The following is a 21,210-nucleotide window of genomic DNA, read 5'->3' as shown; positions in this document are numbered from 1 at the left end:
GCACTAGATTAAACTAAACTGAGAGGAACTAAATATGCCTGTGCTGTTTGATGTCTTGTGCTTTGCGGTTTCATACAATAAAGTTGAACGTCAGACTGGATGTCCCTATAGAGGTCCGTGAGAATGGCTGAGAGGATCATAGGGGTCTCCCTACCATCCACTTAAGACACTTATCAGGAGCGCTGCATAGGCAGGGCCATTCGTATTATTAAAGATCCCACCCACCCATCCAGAATCCTCTGACTTTCTACCATCAAGCAGGAGACTCCGACACATAAAAACAAGGACAGTCAGGATGGAAAAGTTTCTTCCCCCAAGCCATTAGGCTTCTGAACTCCCTGCCAGATCGGATTCAAAATGTCAACAGTTAATCTGTTCCGTATCTTACAACATTTATGCACTCTAGTTTGTTTATTTATATGTAATCCATCTGCAAATTTCATCCTTACTTTCATAAGTTATTATGTGCTCTGAGTGTTGTGTTTGGAGAAACCTCATCTCATTTGATGGTATATATGTATATAGCTATTGACAATAGACTTGACTGAAGGCACATACTCAGCAATTCAGAAACACCTTCTTCTGCTCTGCCATCCCATTCCTAAATGGACAATGAAACTGTGAAAACCAGCTCACTTTTTTAGTATATATTATTTCTGGGTTTTTTTACACGATTTTTAAATCTATTCAATATTTGTATACTGTAATTGATTTACTTATTTATTATTATTTTTTCTTCTATATTATATATCGCATTGAACTGCTGCTGCTAAGTTAACAAATTTCGCGACTCACGCGGGTGATAGTAAACCCGATTCTGACTTGACGTGATTTATGTGCTGTGTGTCTCGCTCATTTTTTGTCGTTTGCAAGATTTGTTCTCATTTTTGCACGTTGGGGATTTGGTGTTTTCTTTGAACAGGTTCCATGCTGTTTCTTTGTTTTGTGGCTGTCTGTGGGGAAGACAAACCTCAGGGTTGTAAACTATACACACACTTTGATAATAATGCACCTTGAATCTTTTGAGCATTTCAGACTGTTACATAGTAAAGTAGATTTCATTAGAGGAAAATAATGATGAGGTGTTTTCTTCCGTTTTCAATTAACTAAAGAATCACTCTATTTCCAGAGTAACCGTTAGCTCATCTACTCGAGAGAAATATGCACGGCTTGCTTACTCACCATTTTCTCTTGTACCAATAGCAGCAACAATGACGGCAACTGTCCACTGGTTCAGTATCCTCTTGATCATAGGGACATAGTTATCCTTCACTTCTTGAAATGAAGTTTTGTCATTGACAGAGTATTTGAGAACAATGATGTCTGCCAGCCCAACTATATTCCGTGACTGATACCAGTCGTTGTCGAATAATTCCTGACAAAGAAATGTTGAGAATTTTCATTGGCACCCGGAAGTCAAAATTCAGTCGTCAGAATTTTCCCCGCATATTGCTCACACCCAAAACAACATTTCGCATCATAGCACAACCAGCACCAAACGTTAACTCCATGAAACACTGAAGCAGGTTTAGGCCATTCAGCCCATCAAGTCTGCTCCACCATTCCATCATGGCTGATCCTCGCTTTCAACCCCATTCTCCTGCTTCTGCCCATAGCCTTTGACACCCTAACTAAATAAGAACCCATCAACCTCCAGTTTAAATATACCCAATAATGTGGTCTCCACTGCTGCCTGTGGTAATTCCACAAGGTCATCACCCTCTTGCTAAAATGTTTCTTCTCGTCTCTGTTCTAAAGGTTTGTCCTAGTATTCTGAGGCTGTTCCTTCTGGTCCTAGGCTCCCACATTATAAGAAACATCCCGTCTATGTCCACCATATCTGGGCCTTTCAATATTCGATAGGTTGCAATGAGAAACCTACCTCTTATAGATGGCCCTATAGATCTACATTACCAAGCTAAGCTGGGGACGTACAGGATGAGAAATGATTTTAACTTTTTATGAGCATGTTACCAGATTCAGAGTAGTGATTGTGTCTCTGCCATGGCTATAAGTCCCTTCTGTAAAGCCTGTACACATTGGAAAATTAAATGTGAATCAACTAATGGACTCACAAATCATAGGATGAACTAATTCAATTCCTAGTGCTAACAAGGGCTGCCTGGTAGGAATTCTCTTTTGATTGTATTAAATGGTAGTTTTATTTTTATGTACGTAACTTTTCATATTAGAATTCCTATTTACTTCTTTAATACTGCAATTTTAAAATGACCAAAAGTTGTATGATTTTTTTGTGTGAGCTACTTCTAAATGACGCACTGGTATATATGAATACGTGTTGTGCTGACCAACATATCAGCAATGCCATTAAATCACTCATGGCAATCCTTAATATTATAGGTCAAAGTAAATTTATTATCGAACTATGTATAAGTCACCATAATATACATCGAGATTCATTTTCTTGCAGGCATTCACAGGAAAATAAAGAAAAACTACAGAATTTATGAAAAGCTATAAATAACAAAGACAGCCAAATAACCAATGTGTAAAAGAAGACAGATTGTGCAAGTAATAAAGTAAAAAATAATTGTTTTCCAATAACTTATTATTATAATCTAATAACATTCTTCTTCCAAATAATTGACCAGGCTGTGATTTTCAGATTTTTCTGTTTCTATTTTGAAGTCCTAACAGTATCTTATTATAAGGATTATTGAGTTTGACAACCTCGCCCAAGGATTCAAAATAAACAAACTCACAGTCACCCAGTTGTGTGAACAATGTTCCTGCTTCGTGCTTGTAATAAGAACACATCCTTTTCCTAACTTTTAAAAATGTTATTGTCAATTTATTCTGACAAGTCCATTCCTCAGGGAAGATGTGCTAGCTACAGAGAAAAAAAAAAGTCACAAAGGACAGATATCAGACTTGTATGTTTTGAAGAAGCATCTTTGAGCTTGGGGCATTAATTTGATATGAAATTAAAATTGATTGAAGAAGCTTTTACCAAGCATGAGTCTGGAAGTTCACACATAGACCTATTAAACTTTGAAGTAACAAAGCAATCAAACAACAGTTAATCTCTAAGATTAATCCATTCAAAGGAAAATGTAAGATGGTTGCAGTTCTCCAACCAGTACTTCAACTGAGGAACATTAGAGGATCTCAGTAGCAAAGAAGTGCAACTTGGAACTGAATTGTCTGGATGCAGAACAGGCAAGGGGCAAAGGACTGGCGGTTACAGACCCATCCAGAGGGTTCAGAGGGTCAAAGGGGCCCTAAATTGATTGTATGACACAGTAGCAGAGACTCTTCTTTAATGTACTGTATAGATAGATTCTGGTTAATTGAAATCAGTACATTTTGTCTCAATTAAGCAACTGTTTCAATTAGCTAAAGTTTTATGGAAATAATTAAAAAGGTATAACAAAGACAATTTACTGCTTAACAGAGCAACAAATGAAGTATTTAAATGAAATACAGAACAAATTAGAATGTGAAGAAAAAGAATTTCAGGATGTATATTTTATACATTTCTCTGACATTAAATGCTCCTATTGAAACTACAGTGTTATAAAACTGTATTAGTTCCTAATAATTATTGATGGAGGAATTAATCTGGTGCATGCCGCCATGTCCTTTTGATTGGCTGTAAATAAACAAAGTCAATGCAGACACTTGTACAGGTAATTGGCTGCCTTCACACAATGGTTTCAATTATTACGTCCTCTAATTCTTCATTTTCATTTTAACATTCAAGATGATTGTTGATACCTTCAAATTCTTCATACGTGTTGAAGCAGTGAAATTGTTTCATTTTCACTCCTGGCCATTTCTGGCACGTCCAACCCTGAATGCTTGAAACTGCAGCATGCCAAACAGTTCTGAATTGTGTTATTGCTTACTTCTTGCCAACTGTGACAAAAATCACTAACAAGAGAAAATCTGCAGATGCTGGAAATCTGAGCAACACACAAAAGATGCTGGAGGAACTCAGCAGGCCAGGCAGCATCTATGGGAAAAAGTACAGTCGACATTTTGGGCCAAAACCCTTTGGCAGGACTGTTTCCCGAACACAAACACATGCAACTGTTTGCATGAAGCATGGTGCAGTATCTAATGGCCAAGCAAGGGCATGTGACTGACGCTCAGTAGAAAATGTATGGCAAAAGTCTGCTGTCCCAAATAAACAAAGGGAATTCTTGCCACTTTCTCGATTAGTTTTTGTCCTTTAAGAGTCATCCCAAATAAGCAGCTGCGTGTATATATATCTCTTGTCATCTATAGTACATCTTAGAAGAAGGCAATGGCAAGCCATTTCTGTAGAAAAATTTCCCAAGAACAATCATGGTCACCGTGATCACATATGTCATTGAGTGTCTGGCTCAGCTGTGCCGTGGAAGGTCTTGTGATCAGAATTCTATGCAGCCCATCATCCTGAGTGACAGCATCAGAGTTTGATTGGCACCAGTGTACCAATTGCCAGGCACTGGTGATGCATCAAACGCAATAATCTATTCACATATTGCCCTTAATACTTGGGCTCTTCTCTTTTGATGGAAGGAATGACCACTGTCAGTGTTAGCTATGTTAAGGGAACAATAAACTTTCTCAGTCACTGTTACAATCCTGTTGTTTCTTACATGAAACTTATACCTCAGTTGCACAAGCTAATAATCGCTGCCCCAGCAGTTCTCCAAATGGTCCAGTACATCCTGATTGATTTACTTCTAAATAATTACTACCCAAGAAAAGTAACCTGCATATTAAGTAGCAGTGACTGCTGTATGGTTACTAAAATATTATACGTACCATTTCTTCCCCTGCATATTTAAAAACCTAACATGAATATAGATAAGCAAAAACTTGTGTTTTCACTACATCTTATAGTTATGTAGTCAAAGCCGGTATTTTTATTTCAATTAACTTTAAATAAATCCTGGATGACTATTTGAAAATTCTTTAGTTGTCTTTCAATTAATTCCTTACTCCCTTAAATCGAAATTTCAGTAGCCAAACCTGGTTCTTCTGAAGGTGTGTGTTATGATTATGTGTCTTCCAGGTTCCAGGGTTCAGCCCAGGGCTAACAACCCAATTGTGGCAGAAACAGTCAAGAAGAATCCAACTACATCTTAGTGCGATGGTATTCCTGAGTCTCCACCTGGGACTTGCATGACTGACAGTAATGAAAACCGAGAGGAAGCTACTGACACGATGAAGGAAGCCCTGAACACCGCCAGAGATGGAGGACCTTTACTGCTGCCCTAAATGCCAGTGGTGTAACTGGCAGTAATTAATTATGATTACATATTATAATAGCAAATGTTGATTTTCCAATGTGTTCTTCACAGCATGTTTGTGCTACTTATCTTTAAAAGGAGCGGCTAATCCAGGCATGACCCTTTAACGTCACTGGACGATATCGTGATAGGAAGTGGAGGGTGAGTAATGTACAAAGGCAACTAATGACTAACTTTAACAAACTTCCATGTTCGTTATGTGGAGTGTATATTGACTGGCTGTATCACAGCCTGGAATGGAAACACCAATGCCCTTGAAAGGAAAATCCTACAAAAAAGTAGTGGATATGGACCAGTCCATCACGGCACTGGTGTTCCCAATGACTGAGCACATCTACACGAAGCATTGCTTTGAAAAGCAGGGACCTCCACCACCCAGGCCATGCTCTCTTCCTGCTGCTGCCATCAGGAAGGAGGTACAGGAGCCTCAGGACTCACCCCACCAGGTTCAGGAACAGTTGTAACCTCTTTCAACCAGTAGGCTCTTGAATCAAAGAGGATAACTTCACTCAATTTCAATTATTGAGCTGTTCCCACAACCTACTGACTCACTTTCAGGGACTCTTCATCTCATGTTCTTGATATTTATCGCTGGTTGTCTGCCCTGTTGATGTGGTCATTCATTGATTCTATTCTGGTTATTGAATTTATTGAGTATGCCCACAAGAAAATGCATTTATATGGTGACATAGATGTAATAAATTTGATAAAAAATTATTTACTTTGAACTTTGAAAATTATAAAGGGGAGCTTCTTCAGAGTTGCAGCCCTTATAAGTGATTTTTTGGAAGAAATAAAATCAGAAAAGGTAGAAAATAATAAACACAGGAGATTCTAGATACTGGCAATCCGGAGTAACAAACACAAAATGTTGGTGGAACTCAGCAGGTTAGGCAACATCTCTAGAAAGGAATGAGGAGTCAATGTTTTGAGACAAGACCCTCCCTTCATCAGGACAGGAAAGGACAGGGAAGAAGCTAGAATAAGGTGAGGGGAGGGGAAGGACTATAAACTAAAAGGTGATGAGAACATGGTCAAACAGTCAGACACCACAGAGGGGGAGCAGTGAGCAAGAGCATCCTCCATTGAATTGAAGATTTGAAATAACTGTTTTTTCAAATCTTCTCTCTAAATACGGCTTTATAAAGCACCGGTGGGGCCTCACTTGGAGTATTGTGAGCAGTTTAGGGCTCCTTGTTTAGAAAGGATGTGCCGGTATTTAAGAGAGCTCAGAGCAGGTTCACAAAAATGATTCCAGGATTGAATATGGGGAGTGTTTGATGGCTCTGGACTGTACTCACTGGAATTCAGATGAACGAGGAGGAGATCTCATTGAAACCTATCCAATGTTGAAAAGCCTAGATAGAGTGGACATGGAGAGGATGTTTCCTAAGGTGGGAGAGTCTCAGAGCAGAGGACACAGCCTCAGAATAGAGGGACATCACTTTAGAACAGAGGAAGAATTTCTCTAGTCAGAAGGTAGTGAATCTGTGGAATTCTTTGCCCCAGGTAGCTGTGGAAGTCATTGGGAATATTTGGTTGATAAATTCTTGATTAATTAGGGCAATAAAGGTTACAGGGGGAAGGCAGGAGAGAGGGAAATGCATGAAACATGATGAAACAGCAAAGCAGACTTGATGGGCTGAATGGCCTAATTCTGCTCCTATGTCTTATGGTTTTGATAACACATTGTTTTATGATTTATGTTAGAATGAGAAAAGTTTAAGCAGACTCTCCCGTTACTCTCAAGAGTTGAAAGGATGAGAGAAGATCTCAGGAAAGGTCTTAAGGGGCTTGGCTGGGCTGATGTGCAGTTGACTCCTTTGGCTGTGGTAACTATAAACGGAGGGAAATAAGGAGTCAGTATTTCAGTCGGAGATGAGATTTTTTTTCCACTTGAAAGGTAGTAAACCTTTCCAATTTGTCTCTCTAAAATGATTGCGTGGAAACACAGATGCAAGAGTCTTTCAGAATGGGGATTCCATATTTCACAGATATTAGGAAACTCAATGAATATGGCGTTAGTGCACTTTGCGGCGCCGGGGTAAAAACAGATCAGTCATGATCTCAATGGAAGGGGTACCTCCCCCCCTCCCCCGTGGGGAGAGTTGGGGAACCAGCCCCTATATCCGTCTCTCCTTGCTTTGACGCTTGTGACGTGTAGACTGTGTTTGTGAGTGATGTGAACTGAATGGTAAATAACAAGACTGGAGAAATTACGTAAAACAAATGTTTCAAAACAAGGCAAGGACTGGCACAGTGCGGGTTAGATGGGCCGATAGGCCAGTTTCTCAGGTGATTAGAAAAGGCGGAATGTCTGCGGTTCACACAATTAACCAAGCCCTAACAAAATCACATTTCGACACTGCAAACTTCATAACTGTTCGCCCTCGGGTAAGTGGATGGTCATATGGACTTCCCACAGTGGAACAAGGGGAACAGTGAAGTTCCGCGGTAGGGCGGGATGTGGAGGGGTTCAGGGAAGGTGACCAGAAATTACTCCACGGGACGTCCGTACACAGCCCTCCCGGGTTTCAGATGACTCTAAACGAGTCCCGTTCGGTACTTCTCGCCTCCTTACCCAACTTGGGCAGTCGTGAATCAGCACTCTGACTCTGCCGAAAACGTACGCTTGGTACTCAACGAAGGCAGGGAAGGTGATGTGGGTAGCGAAGCCCATTAGCCGCCTCTCCTCGATGTGCCGGACGATCGCATGCCTGCCGAAGTAGGTGGTGATCAGATCAGGCTGCTGGAGACTCTCGTCGAATCCCCCCTTCTCGTTCCCCAGCGCCACGATGCGAACCGACCTACAGAAGCGAAGAGGTTACAGAGAGTGAGCGGGACCAGCACTGACGCTGCGGGCGGGCGGCCGGCCGGCCGGGGCTTTGTGCTCCCGTCCCCCGACATCGAGCTGCACAGCCTTGATTTTTGTCTTGCATCGATCGGAGCTCAGTCAACATGCACACACACACACAAAATAAACCACCGTCCATCGGCAGGTCTGCTGCTATAACTTACATGATTTATTACTGCGTTGGCAGCTGACCCAAAGCGGGAAGCAGACAGCGCAATTTATTCATAGTTCTTTCGACCCGCACAACAAAGAAACTAGTGGCGAGCTGAACCGGCAGCCCGGGACTGCAAGCGGTGAACTTTACTCTTCCTCTGCCACTTTCTCCGAGGACAGTGCGAGCGCTGGTTGCCGGCCGACCGACCGACCAGACGGACGCCGCAGCCCGCCGGCACACGCAGCGATCTCCGGGCACCGGACCGAGATTATATTTATATATATCCACAAGCCCAGGTCCACTCAGAGGCTTCCGACTCCTGACGTCAGCGAAACTCGCCAGACGGAGAGAGAGAAAAAAAAATCGATTTAAGTCCTCCCGCAAAATATAAAATCGTACAATCCGAGCGGCCGTGAGCTCTCACACAGGGGCCGGCGAGCGAAAGTGTTGGAACGGTCTGCCGGATCCCGCTGCTAATTCGGGTCTCAATTACACAGGCGGAGGAAATAGTGGTAATCGAGTACGTGAATAACACGAGGGGGAGATTTCAAACGCAACCCCGGGCACTTGGGAGAATAGAGAGAGAGAGAGGGGGGAAAATCAGCGGTGGTGGCGTCGGTCTTGGATCAATGTGTGCTGTGTGTGCGTCTCTCTGTCAGCTAACGCGGGTGTCGCAGACAGCTGCGGGCTGTCACTTGACACCATTGTTTGGGACTGTGACACGAGTGAAAATGCAACAGTAATCGAGCCTCAGCACTTTTAATGCAGCGGATAGTTTTGCTAAACTTTTTTTTAAACCACTATACATTCATTCCATCTCTTACTGTAAAGTCTGGACAATACAAGTATGGACAATAATCCTAATGCTGTGGTAAGACTTCATTGGTCTTCCCAAACATGGCAATGACCCGCTGTAGTACACTCGGTGGCCACTTTACTAGGTACCTCCTGGATTTAAAAAGTGGTCACTGAGTGATGTTTGTGGTCTTCTGCTGCGGTAACAACACTTCAAGGTTCGACGTGTTGTGCGTTCAGAGATGCTCTTCTGCACAGCACTGTTGTTACACGTGGTTATTTGCGTTGCTGTTGTGTTCCTGTCAGCTGGAACCATTCTGTCTCATTTCCCCTGACCTCTCACATTAACAAGGCATTGTTCTCCCACAGAACTGCCACTGACGGGATATTCTAGGCTTTTCGCACCATTCTCTGTAAACTCCAGAGACTGTTGTGTGTGAAAATTCCAGGAGATCAGCAGTTCCTGAGATACTCGAACCGCCCCATCTGACATCAACAATCGTTCCACGGTCAGAGTCACTTCGATCACATTTCTTCCCCATGCTGATGTTTGGTCTGAACAACTACTCAACCTCTTGAACATGTCTGCGTGCTTTTATGCATCAAGTTGCTGCCACATGATTGGCTGATTAGTACTCTGATAATCAAGCCGGTGTACAGGTGTACCTAATAAAGTGGCCACTGAGCATACATTTCATCCTTATAGTAGGAGGAAGGTCAGGGGTTGAAAGGAATAATAAATCAGCCATGACTGAATGGCAGAGCAGACTTGATGGGTCGAATGGCCTAATTTGCCTCTATGTCTTATGGTCTTGTGGTGTGATGGGATAAGTGATACTATAATGGCAATACTTATGTTTAACATGTTCTCTGAACTTGGAATTGGTTTATGGTTCTCACATATACAGATCAATTCATTACAACAGTGGACTGAGGTAGCAGAAGGCAAATCAATACAAGAATGCAGAATAAAGTGTAATATCTACAGACAAAGATAGATGATAAAGTACAAGATCATAATGAGGTAGATTGTAAGGTCAAGGGACCACCTTATCATTTAATAGTGTTATATCAGTGGGTAGAAGATCTCCTTGAGTCTGGTGATAAGTACTACTAGGATACTTCCAGCATTGTATAAGCTTTCAAAGTCCCTGTTCCCACAAACAAAATGTAGCAGGAACATTAACAACATTAGCACTTGTCATTTTGTGGAAACAAAGCGGCAGTAACATTGAAGTCACTGGGCATTAAGAGATATATCTGATGTCATACGTTATATGAAGGAAGAAGGACCTAATTATTTTTTATTCTGACTCCTCATCTTCTTTTCCGGTCCTGACAAAGGATCTTGGCCCGAAGAGCTGATTCCGAGACGTCAATTGTACTCTTTTCCTAGATGCTGCCTGGCCTGATGAGTTACTCCAGCATTTTGTGTGTGTTACTTGGATTTCCAACATCTGCAGATTTACTCTTGAACGTTCTTGCTTGTCCAGATGTGTGCAGCTCCAACAACATTCAGGGAATTTGATGTCACTCAGGAACAGCACCATTCTGCAGGACTCTCTCTAAGTCACACACCATCCTGGCTTGGAAATATATCCTCATTGCTACCGGATCTGAATGTCTATCCAATAACATTGTAAAAGGACCTCCACCAGGAGAGCAGCATTTCAAAGTAGAGTCTCACCACCTCCTTTTCGAGGGTACTTATTCTCCTTCTTAACCCAATCATCCCTGCTGGGGCATAGGCCGCTGAGGGCAGCTCACCAGTAATCTTCCAGGCTTTCCCCAGGTGTAGCCCATCTTCTTGGTGTATCCTTCCTCTCCCAGGGATGAGGTCTTTAGAGCTTCTGTTGGTGTTTCTGGGTTTTTACAGGATGGGGTTGCGAGCCCATGTCCAACCTTCCTCCTTTCACAGCAGGCTTGGGACCGTCCGTGGCAGAGTTGAGGGTACTTATGGATAGACTGGCTACTGTACTGGCTTTGTCAAATGCAAACCTTCCATATATTATTTTTAAAAGTGGAATGCCCTAAGAAACATGGATTTACATCAGTTCTATTTCCCCTGTTGATGGGCTAGTTGTCCATCATTTTAATACAGGAACTGGAATATTTAACAATCATTCGTTCATTATGTGCCGTGTCGTATGACGTGGGCAATCCTGGTCTTTACATGACCATGATTGTTCTTGGCAAATTTTTCTACCGAAGTAGTTTGCCATTGCCTTCTTCCGGGCAGTGTCTTCACAAGACGGGTGATGCTGCCAGCTCTCTCTTCACGCTCACCATTATTAATCCTCTTCAGAGATTGTCTGCTTGGTGTCAGTGATCACATAACCAGGACACGCGACCCTGATCAGGGGCTAAGCAGGTGCTACACCTCGCCCAAGGGTGACCTGCAGGCAAATGGAGGGAAGGAGCACCTCACACTCCTTTGGTGGAGGCGTACCTCCACCCCACCAGCCCAGTTTAACAATAGCACCTTTAATGAAGTAAAAATATCAAGCTGTACCATAGAATTGAGCCTTACTGTCTGTCTGCGCTGGACTTTCTCCTGTGACTGTAACACTATATTCTGTACCCTGTTATTGCTTTTCCCTTGTACAACCTTGATGTACTAATGTTGTGAAATGATCTCTACAGATGGCATGGAAAATCAAGATTTTCACTGAGCCTCTGTACATGTGACGACAGTAAACCAATTTTGCTTTTAAATATCTCCCACTGATCAGATGTTGTCTTTCCCCCTGGCTCGGGTTCCCAGTCTGTTTTTGCCAGGTCCTGTTGCATATTACTGAAGTCAGCCTTCCATCAATTTGACTCCAACCTTAACCTTTTATTTGGGAATGAGCAACACCAAACAGCTTCATATTTTTGGAAGCAATTCATAAGCCTAATTCAATATTGTTCTTCCTAACAGTGTGCAGGTTACATTTGTAAATCAAAATTGGACGAATAGACACAGTTCCAAACCTTACGTTATTTTGAATGCAATGAATTAGGAAGGCCAGTACCGGTTGCTTGATGTCATCACACCTCAGAAACATCCATTTCCCTTTGAGACTTAGTTTTATCCCCATTTTATATTTTCAGTCTAGACTGGAAAGAGTTCCAAAAGTTGATTCATGGTTCAGTAGTTACATTATCCTACGTCAATATAGTGAGTGTTAAACTAACAGATTTAAACAAATACCTATGTGTAGTTCACGTAATTGTTTAGTTTCAGTCTCGGTCAAATGTGACAACAGCATTTCAGTTCAGTGCAAATCTACCAAAAAAGATACAGAAATTAAATCACAGTGGGAATAGTGTCTCATGTTTTATATTACTTTGCTTGAACTACTTAGAGTCATAGAGTACCACAGCACAGAAACAGAACCTTCAGCCCAACTTGTCAATGCCGATCTATTGATCTGCCTTGTCTCATCGACCTGTACCAGAACCTAGCCCTCCGTCCCTCTCCCATCCCTGTCCATGTCCAAACTTCGGTCAGTGTTGAAATTCAACCTGTGTCCACCACTCCTGCCAGCTCTCCCTTCATGCTCACTATCCTCTGAGTGAAGAAGTTCCCTCTCATGTTTCCTTTAAATATTTCACCTTTAACCCATGATCTCTAACTCTAGTATCTCCTGACCTCAATGGTAAAAGCCTGCTTGGTTTCCTTTAAATATTTCCCATTTCACTCTTAATCCACAATCTCTCATTCTCATCTCCCAAGCTCAGAGGAAAAAGCCTGCTTGCATTTACTCTGTATAAACCCCTCATAACTTTGTATTTCTCTATCAATTCTCATCTCATTCTTCTATGCTTCAGGGACAAAGTCCTAGCTTCTTAATCTTTTCCCTATAACTCAGGAGCTCAAACACCAGAAGCAAATTCAGAAATATGATACCTCACAAGTATTACAGGCTTGCAAAAGACCCCATTATATTTAAAAATACATACCTCTCGTACATGATCATTTTAAACTAATTTGTAAAGTAAATGTCCTACGTACAAATCTATGTCCTATGCTGCTATGTCTCGTTGTCCTTTGTATTACTCTAGAATTATGAAAGAATAAGGCCTGGATCTGGCGTAGGCAGAGGCATTTAACGTAGTATTGGTCTAAGGCGTGGTTCTTGCTGGGGACAAGTTTAAAGCCTACAAAAGGCAGTGGATACAGCTCAGTCCATCACAGTAAAACCCCCTCCACCACTGAGCACATCTGAGTACTGTCGCAGGAAAGCAGCACCCATCATTAGGGACCCCACCATCCTGACCACACTCTCTTCTCACTGCTGTGATCAGGAAGGTGGTACAGAAGCCTCACATTAGCAGGTTCAGGAACAGTTATTACCCCCAAACTATCAGGCTCCTCAATTGGAATGGATAACCTCACTTCACTCACCCCCACAATGAACTGATTTCACAATTTATGGACTCACTTTCAAGGACTCTTCCACTCATATTCTCCATATTTATTAATTAATTAATTGATTATAATTATTTTGGGCTTTTTTTCTTTCTGTATTTGCACAGTTTGTTGTGTTTTGCATGGTGATTGTCTCTGTTTGCATTTTTAACATCGGTTCTATTGTGTTTCTTTGTATTAGCTGTGAATGCCCGCAAGATGACCTACTGCTTTTCCTATTTTTAATAAGATTTTAAAAAAGATTAAGATGAGCAGAACTTTCTTCTGTCAGGCACTGGGGAATTCTCTACAACAGAAAACAGTCAAAGCCATTTCACCAAATATATTGTGCTTAGTTTGTGGGTGATACAAAGATAAGTAGAGGGTCAGTTATTGCAGAAGGACTTAGGAAGATGTGAATGGGCCAAATGGCCTACTTGTATTTTTCTTATGACATTATATCTCAGTTTTCTGTACTAACTTCCATCTGCCATTTTCTGCTGATCTATGTCCTTTTGCAGTCTGCTGTTTACCTTCTCACAAATTTGTAACATCTGCAACATTATGGATCTACTGTATCTTTTATGTGTAAATAACCGCATTGGTGCCAGCACAGCTCCTGCGAAACACCGCTGCCTGTCAAATACAATGTTTTTACCATGATTTCCCTCTTTTAGTCTATTTTTACTCGTGCTGCCACTTAACCTGCCACTTAACCCATTTTTTGTTAGCGACAATACAGAGTAAAAATATAACATGACTATAAATAACAGAAGTAAATGAATAGTGCAAAACAAAGGAATAACGAGGTGGTGGTCATGGATGAATGGACCATTCAGAAATCCGATGGCAGAGGAAAGAGAATGTTCCCGACTCAATGAGTGTGGGTCTTTTCATCTCCTCCCCAAACGAGAACAGGTATGATGTGGATGGTGAGGGTTGATACTGATGGATACTCGCTTCCTGAGCCACCACCTCTTGAAGATCTTCTCAATGGTGGGGAGGGTTGTGCTCACGGTGAGTCTGACTGAGTCGTCACCCTCGACAGCCTCTTTCAATCCTGCATTGGAGCCTCTATGCTAGCCTGTGATGCAGCCAGTCAGAATGATTCCTGCTGTAGAAATAGCGAGCGGTTAGCACGACACTTTACGGTACAGGTGACCCGGGTTCAATTCCTGCTGCTGCCTGTAAGGAGTTTGTACATTCTCCCCGTGACCGCGTGGGTTTCCTCCGGCTGCTCCGGTTTCCTCCCACAGTCCAAAGACGTACTGGTTGATAGGTTAATTGGTCATTGTAAATTGTCCTGTGATTAGGCTAGGGTTAAATCGGGAGACTGTTGCACGATGCGGTTCAAAGGGCCAGAGGGGCCTATTCTGCACTGTGTCTCAACGAATATAAAGAACTCAGATGAAAAATTTGCTTTTACCATGATCAGTGTTTCTAATACCTCTTCCTAAACTATTTTCACCCACACACTATCCAAGTTGTGTGGACATCAATGAGATTTTGACAGCACTCTCTTCCTTGGTAAAGCCTGATGCAAAAGGTCTCATTCACGCCCCCATCTACATCAACGGAGCTGCAGTGGAGCCTGTATCAAGCTTCAAATTCCTTGGTGTCCACATTTCCAAGGATCTCACCTGGTCCCTGAACTCCTCCATCCTGATCAAAAAGGTGCAACAGTGTCTTTATTCCTGTGGAGATTCAAGAAAACTCACCTCTTTCCCAGGATACTGACGGACTTTCACTGCTGTACCATTGAGAGCATACTCACCCACTGCATCTCAGTGTGGTATGGCAATTGTCCCATATCAGACCGCAAAGCACTCCAGCAGGTGGTGAAAACTGCGGATTATCGGCACCCAATTGCCCACCATTAAGAACATCTACTATAAATGCTGCCCGGGCAGGGCAAAAAGCATTATCAAGGATGCATCTCACCTAACCATGGACTTATTACTCTCCTCGCATCCGGTAGGTGGTACAGGAGCCTCCGCTCCCGCACCAGCAGGCCCAGGAAGAGCTTCATCCTTGATGCCGTGACCCTGCTGAACCTCAGATCACAGCGCTAAACAGTATTGAACCCATATTGTACTGTCCCAGTACTTTTATATTTGTGTGCTGTAGCACTTTCTTTTTATTCGCAGTTATTTTGTAAATAACACTATTCTTTGCATTTCTGGTTAGATGCTAACTGCATTTCATTGGCTTTGTATCTGTACTTGGCACAATGACAATAAAGTTGAATCTAATCTAATCTAATCTAATCTAGTCTAATTTAGAATTCACTTTTGCCTCCATTGTGAACCCTTTGTGGTCATAAACCTGTATTTCTGCTTTCTGACTACTTACATAGGTATCCGTTAGAAATGTCCTTGTTATACCTAGGCTTCACCTATCACCTTCTAGCCATCCTCCTTCCCTTCCCCCCACCATTTTTTTCTGGCCCTGCTTTCCAGTCCTGATGAAGGGTCTCGACCAAAGCACTGACTGTCTATTCATTTCCATAGTTGCTGCCTGAGCTGCTGAGTTCCTCCAGCATCTTGAGTGTGTTGCTCTGGATTTCCTGCATCTGCAGAATCTCTCATTTTTATGATTTGCTGTCTGTAATGAGTTTGTATGTTCTCCCGTGACTGCACTGGGTGTTCCAGTTTCCTCCCACGTTCCAAGGGCAAATGGGTTAGGTCTGTGAGTTGCGGGCAAGCTACACTGGCACCAAAACTACCCGTTTCACTGTCTGCTTCAATGTAGGTGACAGATAAAGCTAATCTTTATCTTTACCTGTTGAAGGAGGAAGAGCGAGTTGGTGCTGACACACTTTAAGAGACTATCATGAACTGATAGTACAATGAGCACAGAAACCGGCATGTCCTCGATTATATTTACCAAGTACATTATGATTAAAGTATATATATTTTTTAAAACGTCCATGTAGTTAAAAAGTAACACATTAATGGATCTGAGTCAGATTTAGGGCAGGAATGTTAAGTCCTTTTCTGAAGGACTTTAACAGACCAGACTGGTTTTGACAAAAATAGTTCTAAGCCTGATTACCAAGGCTTAATTTTTGTTTGTCATTTATTTTTTATTGAAGTTCATCATCAAACAAACATTTCCATAAGATGTATTTTTAGTTGAAAATCCAGAATTTGTTTAATTACTAGTTTGAAATTAAATATCCCAGCTGCCACGTTGGGAATCAGACGCTTGTCTCTGTTCAAGCCCTGAAAGTTGAGGCAGGCCATCAGGAGCCCCAGGTCTGCGAATCTGCTGGGGTAGCCAAAGGTCCAAGTCTGAATCCGAGCCCACTGAAGGTTGGAGAACAAAGGAGATGGCCAGGCTTGGGATTAGAAGGTGGGACGGATGGAGGAACAGGGTGTTGGTGTTGTTCTGTTGCTTGATTTCCACGTTGTTCTGCTGAGCACTGGGCTCACGCACAAAATGCCGGAGAAACCCAGCAGGTCAGGCAGCATCTACGGAAAGGAATAAAGAGTCAACATTACAGGCCGAGACCCGTCATCATTGTGGGCATGCTAGGTCGGCGTTGGAATGTGTGGCAACACTTGGGGTATGCCTTCGGGTGTGTTGGTTATTGAAGCAAATGACAGATTTCACTGTATGTTTCGATGTACACATGATAAATAAACTTAAACTTGAATCTTGATGTTCAGCCATGATCATGTCTCTAAAAAAAATTCAGCATACCTTAGACATGATTGGCATCACCTAGCAAAATGGTCACAAAATGCTGGGTGTTCACTAAGAGAGCAGGAAGCCGACTGCATGCAAAGTTCCGTAACTTCAAAATTTTATGAGGCTTTTTTATGAGGTTCTCAAAGTTATAGTTTGGACCAGCTGGAAAAATGGGCTGAAAAATGGCAGACGGAAGTCAACGCAGACAAGTGTTTGGTGTTGCACTTTGAGAGGAGAAACCAGGGTAGAGCTTACACAGTGAGTGGTATAATCACTGAGGAGTGCAGAAGAACGGAATACAGATCCATTCTTTCTTGAAAGTTGCATCATAAGTCAAGAAGGTCATAAAGAGAATTTTTGGCACATTGGCCTTCATAAATCAAAGTACTGAGTTCAGGACACTATGTTGAAGTTGTATAAGACATGGGTGAGGCCTAATTTGGAACGTTGTGTTCAGTTCAGGTGACCTACCTACAGGAAAGATGTTGGTATTATTGAAAGAGTGCAGAGAAAATTAACAAGGATGTTGCCAGGACTTCAAGGCTTAAGTTACAGGGACAGGTTGAATAGGTTAGGACTGTATTCCCTAGGGTATAGAAGAATGAGGGGAGATTTGATAGGGGTATGTAAAATAAAGAGGGGCAAATGAGGATAAATGCAAGCAGACTTTTTTCACTGATGTTCAGTGAGATTAGAACTAGAGGTCATGGGTCAAAGGTGAAAAGTGAAATTTGGTGAGTGTGTGGAATGGGCTGCCAGCAATGGTGGTGGAGGCGGATACGATAGGGTCTTTTAAAAGGCTTTTGGATAGGTACATAGAGCTTAGTAAAATAGAGGGCTATAGGTAAGCCTAGTAATTTCCAAGGAGGGACATGTTTGGCACAACTTTGTGGGCCGAAGGGCCTGTATTGTGCTGTAGGTTTTCTTTGTTCTGTGTCTAAGGGAACATAAAGGGGTACTTCTTCATTCAGTTTTGTGGAAGTGTGGAATGAGCTGCCAGCAGACATGGCGGCTGCAGGTTTGATTTCAACATTTAAGGGAAATTTGGATAGGTATATGGATGGGGGGGTTGTTATGGAGGTCGATGGGACTAGGCAGAGTAATAGTTTGACATAGACTGGGTTGGCTGAAGGACTTGTTTCTGTGCGGTAGTGTTCTATGACTACAACTCTAGTTTTGTGGACTTGGACTCAATATCTTGATCAGGCACTTAATTGATCAAGTATTTCCTTGCATTTTCTCTGATGTCCTTGATCGAAACTTCTTTGTGGGTGTGTTAGAAAGTAAACAGTCACACTCTTTCTGAGATATTGTAGCAGAGCAGAAGTGGTTCAGGGAGAAGCCCAACCTTTCAGTTTAGCTAATGTCACAATAAAGTAAAAGCTATTTCTTTAACATTAAACAGCTACTGTTTCTCACTGGTTTCTTTTCATTACAGCTACTAACCTGAATTAGTTATGTTGTCTAATTTATCTTCATGCTGGCTTTCAATGAAAGGCTTTTCATAATATAAATGTCTCTTTATGCATTGAAAATTTCTAATATACACTCAGCATGTCCATAGAAGCACTTCATGCATTGTATGCAAATTAATGCATACAATCTTGCGCAATGTTAGCATTCTATTATGAAAAGTCAACATCAAATGTTTGCAAATATTTAGAGCAGAGCAGTGGAATTGAAAATATATATTTGTTATATTGTACGAACTTTTAAAGTAAGAAAGACCGTTATTCCATCAACTAATATTCATATTTCATTCCTCCCAGTATTTCATAAACAGTTTTGAGTTGACTTTTGTTGGCCTTAACATCTTTTCTGTAAGACCATGAGACATAGGAGTAGTATTAGACCATTCAGCCTATTGAGTCTGTTCTGCCATTCCATCATGGCTGATTTATTATCTCCTCCTCCCTGTAATTTTACTTTTCATTTGCTATTTTCATTTTTACTTTCTTCCTTCCCCTTTTACCTTCCTTATTGAAGGCATCATTTCATAGCCAGGAGTCAGGAAGATGGCTTTCTCCAACTCCTGCCAATGATCTGCTTCTTCAATTAAAAGCCTTTCCAGATGAGGAATTACGTGTGCAAATTTGCTGCCAATCTCCAGCACGTTTGAATAATCATTGTACAAAATTACCACAATGACGCCTTAAGAAGTTCAGGTTCAAGTTCATTTGCCATTCAACCATACACATGTACAGCTAAACAAAACAACACTCCTCTCCTCCGGGACCAAGGTGCAAAACATAGTACATATATCATATATAGCCCTTTTCTCACTGCTACCATCAGTGGGGAGGTACAGAAGCCTGAAGGCACACACTCAGTGTTTCAGGAGCAGCTTCCTCCCCTCTGCCATCCGATTTCTGAATGGACATTGAACCCACGAACACCATCCCACCACTTTTTTATTTCTGTTTTTTGTACTACTCATTTAATTTAACTTTATATTTATCTATCATCTATTTATCTCTCTATATATTTCTTACTGTAATTTACAGTTTTTATATTATGTATTGCAAAGTACTACTGCCACATAAGAACAAATTTCACGACATATGCCAGTGATATTTAACAAGATTTGGGCTCTGATTCTGATGCAACACTATTAACAGATAACTAAAAGAATTCTGTAGATGTACACATTAACTAAAGTGTTAATACAACATATGGTTAAATATATAAACAGTATAAATCATAAGTTATGTGTACTGGGTGGTACCAACACACGCAAAATGCTGGAGGAACTCAGAAGGTCAGGCAGCATCTATGGAAATGAATAAGCCGTCAATGTTTTGAGCCGAGACCCTTCTCAGAAGTCTTACAGTCTGGGGAGGGGCTGTTACCCAATCCTTATTGTTAGATTATGAAACCTTCTGCCTGATGGTAGGAGATCAAAGAGATTGTGGGATGAGTGGGAGAGGTTCTTGACAATGTTGTGGGCTCATTGAACACATCATTTCTGGTAAGGTAAATGAACTTAATTGGTACTTTGCATCAGTCTTCGCCGTGGAAGACACTAACAGTGTGTCTTAAGGTAAATAAGTCACCTGGACTACATCACGAAGTTCTGACAGAGGTTGCTGAAGAGATAACAGATGCATTGGTCGTGATCATTCAAGAATCACTTGATCCTGGCATGGTCCCAGAGGAGTGGAAGATTGCAAATGTCTCTCCGCTCTTTAATAAGGGAGGAAAGGAAAAGAAAGGAAATTATAGGCCAGTTAGCCTAACCTCAGTGGTTGGGAAAGTGTTGGAGTCTATTATTAAGGATGAGGTTTCAAGGTATTTGGGGGCTTATGATAAAACAAGTCAAATTCAGCATGGCTTCTGTAAAGGGAAATCTTGCTTGAAAAATCTTTTAGAGTTCTTCAAGGTAATAACAAGCAGGGTGGACAAAAGAGAGGCAGTGAATGTCATTTACTTGGATTTTCAGAAGGTGTTTGATAAGGTGCATTACATGAGGCTGTTTAACAAGATAAACTCCTCTGGTGTTACAGGAAAGATACTGGCATGGATAGAGGAATGGCTGACGGGCAGGAGGAAGGGAATGGGAATAAAGGGGCATTTTCTGGTTGGCTGCCAGTAACTAATGGTTTTCCTCAAGGGTCAGTATTGGGACTGCTACTTTTCACATTGTTTGTCAATGATTTGGATAAAGGAATTGATGGCTTTGTGGCAAAGTTTATGGATGATACAAAAGCAGGTGGAGGGGTAGGTAGTGCTGAGGAAGCAAAGCAATTGCAACAGGACTTAGACAAATTGGAAGACTGAGCAACAAAGTGGCAAATGGAATACAGTGTTGGGAAATGTATGATGATGCATTTTAATAAAAAGAACAATAGTGCAGACTATTATCTAAATGGAGAGAAGATTCAAACATCAGAGGTACTGAGGGACCTGGGAGCCCTCGTGAGAGTTTCCCAGAAGGTTAATTTATAGGTCAAGTCTGTGGTAAAGAAGGCAAATGCAATTTTGACATTTATTTTAAGAGGAATAGATGAAAAAGCAAGGAGATAATGCTGAGTCTTTATAAGGTACTAATTAGGCTACA

At 41.7% G+C, this 21,210-nt stretch overlaps 1 protein-coding gene across 3 annotated transcripts in view; it reads right to left on the bottom strand.

Annotated features, from left to right (window-relative positions):
- The window catches only part of rhobtb3 (Rho related BTB domain containing 3), an 81,508-nt gene extending 72,476 nt beyond the window's left edge, over window positions 1-9,032 (bottom strand). The window contains exons 1-3 of one of the 3 annotated variants that reach the window (XM_059969421.1): window positions 8,283-9,032; window positions 7,846-8,071; window positions 1,183-1,375 (exon numbers count right to left, since the gene is read on the bottom strand). In XM_059969421.1, coding sequence (XP_059825404.1) covers window positions 1,183-1,375; window positions 7,846-8,071; window positions 8,283-8,284 — 421 coding nt within the window. In that variant the 5' untranslated portion in view covers window positions 8,285-9,032. The remainder of the gene's footprint in view (window positions 1-1,182; window positions 1,376-7,845; window positions 8,072-8,282) is intronic. The other 2 variants (XM_059969422.1, XM_059969423.1) reach the window with 2 other exon arrangements.
- Window positions 9,033-21,210: the final 12,178 nt, after the last annotated feature.

This window comes from Hypanus sabinus, chromosome 5 (genome assembly GCF_030144855.1).
Source record: "Hypanus sabinus isolate sHypSab1 chromosome 5, sHypSab1.hap1, whole genome shotgun sequence".
Classification (NCBI taxonomy): Eukaryota; Metazoa; Chordata; class Chondrichthyes; order Myliobatiformes; family Dasyatidae; genus Hypanus; species Hypanus sabinus.
The sequence above is the reverse complement of the archived record's forward strand: the minus strand, read 5'-3'. Positions and strand labels throughout refer to the sequence as shown.